Raw genomic sequence first — 12,219 nt, forward strand, 5'->3', positions numbered from 1 at the left:
CTGCTGAATGCAACATCGTTGAATATGACCATTTTGGAGGGGATTCGCTTATGGGTGATTGCTGGTGCAGTTGGCCCTCGGTTTGTTTTGATGCCTGTTGTCCTACTGCCAGGATTGTCATAGATTAACTTGAGATAGAAACTAAAGATGTTATGAACCAGCCAGTGTCCTATAGAACACCTTTGGTACCTTCTAGGGCATTGTATTCGTCAGAATTGTAACCCTCCATGTGATATCAGAGAGTTTGGACAGAAGAAAGGGTCAGGATTCCTCAAGACATTGCCTGTTGTCTGAGAAGAAGTGTGCCTCATTGATGTGGAGGTTGCTTTATTGCCAGAGGATCCCTAACTCAATACTTAAAAAAAAAAAGAGCACAACATTTGTACTATATCTTCCTTATCATTGCTGGAGTTACTCAAAGACAAAACCTCAGCCATCTTTGTTAATGCATCAGGTGTTAACACACAGCAGTTGACAAAATACCTATTAGTTGCCACCCACTAATGACATTTTACTTTGCCAAGAGGAAATGATTTAGGTTGAATGAATGACATAATTTGTTTTATAACCCTGGACAAAGACCTTGCTGCAGAGGTTAAAATGACAGATGCAGTTAAAGTCAATCAGTTTATGAAAGCATCTTATCTTCTCTGCCCGAAACGACCCACAGTTTATTTATATTCACTATTTTCACAGTTTAAAATAATGCAGCTATTGGGTGTCATTCAAACTGTCTTTTCTAGATTGTGATATCATTTTCAAAATACCATAGAAAACCTTTTGTTTAAATGTCCTGTGATTCGCAAAGCTGTACAGAGGGTTGGTAGTGTCGGTTTCATGTATCTTAAGATTGGAATAATGGAGTCAAAGGAAATGTTTGTAGTGTTTTCAAAAGTATAGCAGGATTTTGGGTGGAAGCATTTTAGCATTACTTATTTCTGCTACTTTTAGTCATAACCCATATGTATTTGTAGTCATAACTAGGCTTGCTACTTTGGTTTCGAACAGTAAAGCTCATTTAAATGTCTAATTTCCAAAAAAAAAAAAAATCAGAGTTCGACTAAAATTAATTTACATAGGATAAATGTTGGTAAAACACTCCCTATTTTCTTACAAAAAAGAATTTTGAATTTATTTTTAGTTTGTACCCTTTCTACGCTTGCTGTCTGTCCCGTCTCTGTTCCACTGTGAATGGCTAGTGGTCCCTTAGTACTGTAGTTTCACTGTCCGTCATTTCAGCCTGGTCTGACAGATCTTGTTCTCTGAACCAGCGTTAGAATTCTCTCATTCTGAAGTCAGTTCTGTTGAGCTTTATCTAGTGTTTCTATGCATATTGCTTGTAAATTTAGGATATAAAAAATGCACACTTATGCCTAATGTGTCTAATATACTTTGATATGCTGCGTTTTCTATGGTTTATTTTGGACGACTTTTTAAATGTGTGTAGCATCTTTATCTTTGTATGATAATATTCGGAGTTTTACGAGGTATAGCCCCACTGTGACCAACTGTTGTCCATTTTTAGAATGTTGGTAACCATGGTTTTGTTGCATACTGAATATAAAAAAGGGGGGTTCTCAAAATGGGACTGTAACAGGGCGAGCAGCCCTGTACATTGTTTTGTGTTATTTTTAGAACGAGGGTTCATCCTCCGCCCCTGTGCAGAGTATTGTTTTTGTTTATTATGATTTATTGTATTTATGTCGGCGAGCGCCGTATGTGTTATTGTATTATTGTATACATGACGGCGAGCGCCGTATGTTTGTTATTGTTTCGTTTATTTTTAAAACGTGTCCTGGCAGAGGCGAGATCGGTGCTCGTCCTCTGCCAGGAGTAATAATTAAAACTCGTGCAGAAGGTGAACCATCTCCCGAATTAATTACGGGATTAATTTTGTTGCTAATTGGGAGATGGTTCACCTTAATAAAAGCCTGCAGCTCTCGGCACTCTGGGTGGGTGTTTTAGGTGGAGTGTTTAAGAGGATACGCGAGAGCGAGAGGAGATACATTTATTTAAAACGTACGGATCAGTGAAGGCAGTTGCTCAGCCTGACCGTATTTATTTTGTGTTCGAGATTTATTTTTGTTTACTTGTTTTATTTCTGCTCTGCGAGCAAGTGTTTATTTTTGTTTAAATATTTATTTATTTTTGGTTGCTTTAAATAAAACGGCGCCCGCGCCACTGCACAATACCTTTTTGTTGTTGTGGTCCCTTCTTCTGCCGTGACGTCAGACCCTCGTCCATTCCTGCCACAGGGACTTAAACGTTTCTCAATGGCATACTCTTTTAACCCCTTCTCTGCTTGAATTGAAAAGTAAAGATTGAAAAACAGTACTCTCTAATATCAATTTTAATCTATTTGGCAAAAAAAAAAAGTCGAATAGTTGCATATCTGCTGTGTTCATAACCCTAAGTATGTATTTGAATTATTAGCAATTCATATCACAATTTGTTTCTACTTGCTATATCATCAAACAAACCTACAATATTTAATATTGTGTCAGATTTCAACCTTCTACTGCTAAGATCTCATAAATTTAAGCTGTCAACTTCAAATTGTCATTATTATGGAAACTACTCTTGAAAAATCTAACAACATCCTTCACTGTTTCCAGTAGAAATTAATTAGGTTCCAGGTCTTGCTGATGGTAACTACATAGTTACAGTTATAAGGATGGCATGACCATAACATTTTACTGGGGAGGCAAAAAATCTTAGGGTAGGCTCACCTGACACAGGATATTGAAAGCTATTCAATTAGGACTTTAATTATTTTTGATTATTATTTTTATTATTATTATTATTATTATTATTATTATTATTGTATAATGCTTTACAGTTCTTAACCATACATGTTTAATATAGAAAGAATGTAATTAAAGTTTTATTGGATGTCCGCTCATATACTGCAGCTGTATTTGCTGTGCTACGATGTGACTAACGCTGCTTTTACTTCATATGCAGGAACTGCCCAGTGTTGAAGAGGTGACAATTATTCTGCCAGAAGATGTTGAAATAAAGCCGATTGGATTTGTGTCAAGTATAATTGAACAATTAGGTATGTAAAATAGAATTGTATTCATGACCCTGTAGACGCCCTATATCTCTGAAATCATTTGAGACACAAATGCCATATATCACAATTATATAAAACTACATTATGTTCAGCCTGGTTATGCTGAATGTGTTGCTTATTTAAAGACAGAAATGGTATGTGTAAAAACCAAAGCACACAAGATGTATTGTTAGTTTCATATTATCAAATTGTGTTATATGTATTTAATCTGTGAACATAACAGATTTTTAGCCTGAGGTCCCCTGTATACAGAGAGCTTAAATGGTTGGAAAAGGAGCATTGAGAGTGACTCCTGCTGACTAAGGATGCAGTGCATGTTAATGATGGTAATATAACTTGATGCCAGTGTGCACTCCCCCTTTATGATGGGATATAAGTGTAGCCAGAAGTAGTTTTGTAAGCATGCTTAATGTGGATAGTACAACTTCTAAATTTGATTTCAACCTTAGGACATTTTTTCACTAAAGCCTTGAAAGACCACCAATAAATTGTCCTTGCAGGTGGTTTACTAAAGGATTATAAGTGTTTGGGATTTGTGACACGTGTACTGATTTGTGGCCAAATATGGAGGACAGTTTTGTGTGCAACAGTAAGCACGAGTTTTGTTTTGTTAAAAAATGTTAAGCAAAAATAAGGCTTCATTTTTTTTTTTTTTAAATTTAGTCGTTGCCAATTAGTTTTTATTTTCTTCCCAATTTGAAATGACCAATTATTTTTAGGCTCAGCTCACCGCTACCTCCCCTGCGCTGACTCAGGAGGGGCGAAGATGAACACACGCTGTCCTCCGAAGCGTGTGCCGTCAGCCGCCCGCTTCTTTACACTCTGCAGACTCACTGTGCAGCCGCCTCAGAGCTACAGCGTCAGAGGACAACGCAGCTCTGGATAGCTTACAGGCAAGCCCGCAGGCGCCCGGCCAGATTACAGGGGTTGCTGGTGTGCGGTGAGCCTGAGGACACCCTGGCCGACCTAAGTCTCCTTCCCCCCAGACGACGCTCTGCCAATTGAGCGCCGCCCCCTGGGAGCTCACGTCCACGGTCGGCTGTGGAATAGCCTGGACTCGAACCGGCGACGTCCAGGCTATAGAGCGCATCCTGCACTCTAGCGAGTGCTTTTACTGGATGCGCCACTCGGGAGCCCCATAAGGCTTCATTTTTAATAAAAGTTGTATCTGACATTGAATGTTGGAAATGAGGGATTATACAATTGAACAAGACCAAAAGACTTCACAGTGCAGATAAATCAAACGGAAAAGTCAAAGGTAACAGAATAAAGTTAAGCTGACTAATTTGTAACACAATTTTTGTTCCTGGGTAGTAAGTGTTATTTCCTAATTGCTTATGCCTCAAAAGTATAGAAAATGGCTATTATTCCCCACAAACTTTGCTTTTGTGACCAGGACAGTGATATTTTGAAATTTACCTATTTCCAGTGAGGAAACGGGCGAATTTGTGTCTTTTCGTTCAAATAGTCAGAAAAAAAACAACATATGAATCCAAATTAACATGTATTTATACTAAAGTAATACAAAAATGACTACAAAAGATTTAGAAGTGAGTAGTTTTTCGAGATTTACGATTATACTGTAAATCACTTTCACAAATCAGCCCCCAAATGTAGTCTCCCATCATGTTCTCGTTATACTGTCCTTGGTAGTGGCGTTCAAAATCCAGTATATCCTGGTGGAAGCGCTCGCCTTGCTCCTCCGAGTACGCTCCCATGTTCTCCTTGAATTTATCAAGATGAGCATCAAGTATATGGACTTTGAGGGACATCCTACAGCCCATTGTGCCATAGTTCTTCACCAGTGTCTCAACCACATAGTTTTCGGCCTTGTGATTGCCCCGGGAGCCCCGAACCACTGCGACAAAGCTGTTCCAAGCCGCTTTCTCCTTTACTAGTGAGCTTCTTGGGGAATTCATTGCACTCCAGGATCTTCTTTATCTGTGGTCCGACGAAGACACCGGCTTTGACCTTTGCCTCAGACAGCTTAGGGAAGAAGTCTTGAAGGTACTTGAAGGCTGCCGACTCCTTATCTAGAGCTCTGACAAATTGTTTCATAAGGCCCAATTTGATGTGCAGTGGTGGCATCAGCACCTTCTGGGGGTCCACCAGTGGCTCCCACTTGACGTTGTTCCTCCCCACAGAGAACTCGGTCCGCTGTGGCCAGTCCCGCCTGTGGTAGTGCGCCTTGGTGTCCCTGCTGTCCCAAAGGCAAAGATAGCAGGGAAACTTGGTAAAACCGCCTTGGAGACCCAGGCATAAGCAATTAGGAAATAACACTTACTACCCAGGAACCAAAAAAAAAAAAAAAAATTGTTACACGGTGTTATTTATGTTACTGCAACATTTATAAGTCTGCAATTATCGGAGCATTGCAGTTCAGGTTTGCAGTTTCCTCATGAAATTGTTTATTAAGTAAAGGTTATAGCTCATTTGATGCATATTTATTTTGTTTTGCTTCATTTTATTATTCTATACATAAGATAAGAAATTAATATTGAGAAATGTTTAAGTACATGGGTGCTAAGATCCTAGAGTAATCTGTCATTAGATGTATGGCTGGTTTCATAGACCCTGAGTAGCAGTAATCTCAGACTACTTTACCTAATTGCTAATTGGTATCTGTGAAACCAGCCACAAGAATCCTGTTGCACTGCAGTTTGAGTTATTCCACTTCTGTTTTGTATTTATTTTTTTATTATTGTCAGGGACTAAGTGGAAAGGTAAAGATAGTGAGACATTTCAGATTTACTGATGGTTCTTAATGATGAACTAAGGTCAAAGGCACTATATCCAAGGAGAATATGAATCCAACAGGATACTTTTCAGTCAGTAGAAATACTTATTGAAGTTAGAGCATTTTGACAAAGAGTACTCGCTTTTTTATTTGATACAAAGTTTCAACTTCTGTCTTCAGATTGCTTGGATAAAATGAAGCTTACTGTAGCTATGTAGACATAACTTATTGTTTCTTCCTGACAGAAAGTGAAAAGCCCTGATAAAAATTGTTGCACATCTGGCTTGTAATAAGCTACTTGAGGGGATAATCTTTGTGGCTTTGCCCCTATAACATGAGTGACTATGACGAGGGAATATACTGAGTCAGCCATCATTTATGGATCTGCTCTGATTGGAGTGCAGCATTGTGGTACTAATACTGTAGAGAAGCTCTAGAGAAATATGTTTCCCCCCAGTTGAAAACATCTTTATGCTTTGTTGGCTGAACTAAGATTGCATTAAGTAATTGCCTCAAAGTCAAATATATTTCAACTTTATTTTTCCTTTGTAGTTATACATTTTTCTTTCTCTTCAACAAGCAGCTAAAAAGGGACAATCTATTTTTAAAATGCTGTTTAGCATAAGGTATGGCCCAAGTTGTGTCTCTTTAAATAAACAAATGGAGCATTGATCAGGATTTTTTTGCGTAACAATCTTCTTTATTTTTTTATCCTTTTTGATACTTCTCCAATGAAATATGAAAGTCTAAGGGCACTTAAACACTTGGGAGGGTTATTTTGAAAAAGTGTAATTTTCATTGTGTAAGTGGTACTTGCGATAAGTGAAAGACTCAGTTACCCAGTTACATATCTATTTTCAAAATATAAACCTAAAAATAATATTTAAGTTGGTTTACGTTTCCATATCCCATAAGAAGTCAATTTAGGAAAGATGCATTTTTTTGTTTTGTTTTAATGTTGTCTGGCACAATATTTCATCCTGTTGGTGGTAGTAATAATAGGTTGATTTGATTTTTTTATTATTATTAATAATAATAATAAAAATAAAAATAAAAATAAAAATAAAAATAATAAAAATAATAATAATATGGTACAACTCCAGGTTCATTTGGTTTCACATTGGTAAAGTAACCGAGTGTGGTCTCGGTTGAGTTCATTCTGTTCAAGTTCTGGTGCAAATCACATTTTTGGGATATTTCACATGTTCATGCAGACCTCGCTCCAACTCGCATCAAATGTGGAAACAAACCATATGTGAAAGGGCCCTAAGAAACTGATGTCATGATTTATTTATTCATTTATCTATTTATTTTTTAAATTTTTATTGGAAAAGGCCATATGAGCTATAATTAGCTTATTTACGGCATCCAACAACAGCAAATTACATTCACATAAAACACACAGAATACACATTTAAAACTATACACAACATCATACACAGGGCTTCTTCAGATAATGAAACAACACATTTTTTAATTGACGATGGGAAATCTCTGATCCGTCCCATCGGCAATGCATTGCAATCTGAAACAGCAGCAAAAGATTTCCTTCCAGTAGCACTTTTTACCAATAGTATTTTAAAGTATTTGATACCACAAACATTTTGTAAGCTGTAATCGCAGGTAAACTCCTTGAATAGATTACTTAAATACAGTGCCTTGCATAAGTATCCACCCCCCTTGGACTTTTCCACATTTTGTAGTGTTACAACCTGGAATTAAAATGGATTTAATTAGGATTTTTTGTCACTGATCTACACAAAATAGTCCATAATGTCGAAGTGGGGGAAAAAATCTACATATTTTTCAAAATTATTTACAAATAAAAAACTGAAAAGTCTTGATTGCATAAGTATTCACCCCCTTTGCTGTGACACCCCTAAATAAGCTCTGGTGCAACCAATTGCCTTCAGAAGTCACATAATTAGTTGAATGGAGTCCACCTGTGTGCAATTAAAGTGTCACATGATCTCAGATTAAATACACCTGTTTCTGGAAGGCCCCAGAGTTTGTTAGAGAGCATATCTAAACAAATAGCATCATGAAGACCAAGGAGCTATCAAAACAAGTCCGGGATAAAGTTCTGGAGAAGCACCAATCAGGGTTGGGTTATAAAAAAATATCCCAAACTTTGAACATCCCCCGGAACACCGTTAAATCCATTATTAAAAAATGAAAAGAATATGTCACAACCGCGACTCTGGCTAGAGAAGGCCGTCCACCAAAACTCGGTGACCAGGTAAGGAGGGCATTAGTCAGAGAAGCAACCAAGAGGCCAATGGTAACTCTGAAGGAGCTGGAGAGAGCCACAGCTGAGATGGGAGAAACCATCCATGGACGGACGCTCCACAAAGCTGGGCTTTATGTAAGAGTGGCGAGAAGAAAGCCATTGCTGAAAAAAACCCATATCAAATCCCGTTTGGATTTTGCCAAAAGGCATGTAGGAGACACAGCAAACATATGGAAAAAGGTTCTCTGGTCTGATGAGACCAAAATTTAACTTTTTGGCCTTGGCGCAAAACGCTATGTGTGACGCAAAGCCAACACTGCTCATCACCCTGAAAACACCATCCCCACGGTGAAGCATGGTGGTGGCAGCATCATGTTATGGGGATGCTTTTCATTGGCAGGGACTGGGAAACTGGTCAGGATTGAGGGCAAGATGGATGGAGCCAAATACAAGGAAATTCGAGGAAAACCTGTTTCAGTCTGCAAGAGACCTGGGACTGGGGCGGAGGTTCACCTTCCAGCAGGACAATGACCCTAAACACACAGCCAAAGCTACACTGGAGTGGTTTAAAAAACAAGAACCTGAATGTATTAGAATGGCCCAGTCAAAGCCCAGACCTCAATCCGATTGACAATCTGGCAAGACTTGAAAATTGCTGTTCACCAACGGTCCCCATCCAACCTGACAGAGCTTGAGCAATTTTGCCAAGAAGAATGGTCAAAAATTGCAGGATCCAGATGTGCAAAGCTGGTAGAGACTTACCCAAAAAGACTCACAGCTGTAATTGCTGCCAAAGGTGCTTCTACCAAGTATTGACTCAGGGGGGTGAATACTTATGCAACCAACAAATGTCTTTTGTTTTTGTTTAATTTAACTTTTGTGTCACAATAAAAAAATATTTTGCACCTTTCAAAGTGTTAAGTATGTTGTGTAAATCAAATGGTAAAAATCCCAATTAAATCAATTTTAATTCCAGGCTGTAACACTACAAAATGTAGAAAAGTCCAAGGGGGGTGAATACTTATGCAAGGTACTGTAAACAGGCAGTTTGTTAAGCACCCCTTTAAAAAGAATCTGATCAGGTGACAACAAGTTTAACCTAGAATACAAGGTACAGTGATGTTCTAAAGGAGTACACTGAAGAACAAATCTACTTTATGCAGTTAGGGATTCAATCAGAAAAAGTGAGTAAAGTCTTAACACTGATGAAAACTGTAAATGGGATAGTACATTTTTCATAGATTCCAATACATTATGGGGTAGATGTAAGTATATAGGCGCAGTGCAAATAATTGCGGATGCAAAATTCAGATTGCATTGCAGCCAGGCAGTTATTTTGCACTGCGCCCTATGTAAGCTTAAGAGCAATGCAAATTACGCAACACGTACAAATAATGATCCTCTAGGTGCACAGAAAAGGAAAGAAAAGTTTTCTGAGAAGGAGCCAAGAGTCCTTACGGCTGAGGTCACTCGGCATGAAACGGTTGTTTGGAAAAGCCTCAGCCAATACCAGTTATGCTAGTATCCTTAGGAAATGATATGTATTGGCCTGCCCTTTTCAGCATGACATCCAGAAATGTGCTTAGCACTGAAAAGGTGGATTGGGCTATCCCTCCAGACATTCCAACTGTGGTCTGAAAGGAACCAAAGGCTAAGTAGTACAGAGAACACAGCACTTTCACATGTGCTGGGATAGTGGTCCTGAGATTGACACTGGGGTCTAGCTTGTCCCTCAGTTCAGCTGTTGGGTCTAGGATGACCTGCAGAGTGAAACGATAACACTTTAGCACCGCATCCTCCGACATCCCAAACAAAGTGACCCTGGGATTGAATGTGTTTCTGCCTTTACTCAACAAGAGCCAAGTGTTGCCGCATCAGGAAGTGTACCACAGCAGCCATCCTGAAGACAATGACAGGTCTTTGCAGGTGTGTGCTTTTACATAACTCTTAGTTACTTGTTTTTGCAATGATTTGCACCTTGTATAAGAGGTGTTAAGTTTTTGGATGGCAACAACTGCATAAGTGCCAGGCAAAATCCTTACATTACAATGTTTGCGCCTGCTAGTATCCAGATCCCACCCAATTCCATGCTCTTCTTCATTTGAATGCATTTCAATATAATTGTAATGGATTAATGATGGCAAAGTGCAAATTTGATAGCGGGTGCAGAACGCCAGTGAACACCATTCTTTACATACGCCACATTTTTAACACCATCATTGTGGGGGTTTTGCACCCGCAAATCACTTTGCACGTATCCTTACATCTACCCCTATATCTCCAAAATGCCTTCTATTTTGCAAGTGGCCTTTCAATAGTGTTTGTCTGTCTGTAATATCTTCCTGGAAGTTCTGGCATACCTTTTAAAAGTTTCAGTGATGACTGCTAAGTTTAGTTTACTAACATAGATGCCATTGGCAGAAGGGGTTGCTTACATAAAGTTTGCATTTTATACTCCTTTCTGTGAAACTAAGCACTGCTCTAATAGAAACTGCATTATGGTCATAATGTACCATGGATGCTTATCTCTTTTTAATGTTTAAATATCCATGGGAAATTGATGGATTGGAGGTTTAATTAATTAATGTTTGAAGCAATCTATTAAATAGGTATTTTTAGCTGTGGCAAGATTACAGCCTGTTGTATATTTCTTTAACTCAGTTTAATACCTGTGCAATTAGTTTGGCAAGCAGGTGATGATTTAATGTGAGTCACAGTGCATTCTGTATCTGTGATAACAGTATGAAGTAAAAGATTACGTACAGTATGTGATTTAATGTATTCCAATTATATTGCCCAGAAAAACTATCAAATACTGCTAGCACCAACACACAAAATAAGTGGGGTGTGGGTCAAACAAACACCCTGGTGTGTTCAGAGAGAACTGTTTTTCCAATTGGGACATTTTTTAGTTGTTTTAACATTTCTTATTGGAGCTTGCCATTGTAAGGTTATGACGATGAGAAACTTTAGAATATAGTGTGGTTGCCCTTATTCCTTGCTACATGGATATACTTTAATGGAGGTGGGTGCAGTTTTATACATATCTAGAGAAGCTTTCCAAGAGCATTCTTTAGAACAACTTATCAATGTTGAGAATTTAGGTTTTCTGTTTGTTCAATCGTCTGTATTTACTTGTATGTCTTGTTTTTATTTTTCCACTTATCTAGAGAAAACATATCCTGCATTGTAATCTCAGGGCATAAGGAGGCTGTCTGTCTCTCCATACAGCACTCATACTTTTTCACATGATACATGTTTTACTAAGCTATTATTTTCTGAAAGATTGCCATGGGGCACACACATATACAGTTATTTCTAGAAATTTCTCAAACAAAGAATTTTAGGAAAATCTTTTGTAGCAGAAGTTTTGCTTTTGTGGATGTGGAAAAAAAGTTACAAGAAATAGATGTCTACAATTATTTATTTCAGTGTTTTTTTCTGCAAAACTCCAGAAATGCTAATTCAAAAGTATTCATACCCTTTGATGTTATGATAGTATTGTCTACAAGGTGCTAGAAATTTCAATATGATAATGCAGAACCTAATTCTAGAAAAGTATAGCAAATGCTGGATTGTAGGTGAACATTCTTGGAGTATAAAAGGGTTAGGCATAGGATGATTGCTGTCAGAGAAGTCCTTGAGGAAAACTTGCTGCCCTCTGCAAGAAAGCTGAAACTGGAATGGAAGTTCACCTTTCAGCATGACAATGACCCAAAGCACACAGCCAAATCTACACTGGAGTGGCTAAGGAACAAAAAGGTAAATGTCCTTGAGTGGCCCAGTCAGAGCCTCGACCTAAATCCAATCGAAAATTTGTGGCATGACTTGAAGATTGCTGTCCATCAACGCTCCCCAAGGAACTCGACAGAGCTTGAACAGTTTTGTAAAGAATAATGGTCAAATATTGTCAAATCTAGGTGTGCAAAGTTGGTAGAGACCTATCCCAACATACTAACAGCTGTAATTGCTGCTAAAGGTGCTTCCACCAAGTATTTAGCAATTTGTTTTGTGCTTTATTTGTCCCTCCTTTCTCCCACCACACCCCTGTCAAAATGAATGCACTGACAGCGTTCAATTGTACCATAATTATTGTAATAGAAACGCATTTCAAAAGTTAATACACTGTTCACAATGTTGCATAGCCCGTGTGGTAGCAGCATGGTTAAAAGCCTA

General features: G+C 38.3%; 1 protein-coding gene across 1 annotated transcript in view; it reads left to right on the forward strand.

Moving 5' to 3' along the window:
• Positions 1 to 12,219, forward strand: part of LOC117421063 (H/ACA ribonucleoprotein complex non-core subunit NAF1-like) — a 59,565-nt gene that overhangs the window by 19,532 nt on the left and 27,814 nt on the right. The window contains exon 4 of the mRNA XM_059031262.1: positions 2,965 to 3,058. Coding sequence (XP_058887245.1) covers positions 2,965 to 3,058 — 94 coding nt within the window. The remainder of the gene's footprint in view (positions 1 to 2,964; positions 3,059 to 12,219) is intronic.

The sequence above is a fragment of the Acipenser ruthenus genome, chromosome 1, assembly GCF_902713425.1.
Source record: "Acipenser ruthenus chromosome 1, fAciRut3.2 maternal haplotype, whole genome shotgun sequence".
Classification (NCBI taxonomy): Eukaryota; Metazoa; Chordata; class Actinopteri; order Acipenseriformes; family Acipenseridae; genus Acipenser; species Acipenser ruthenus.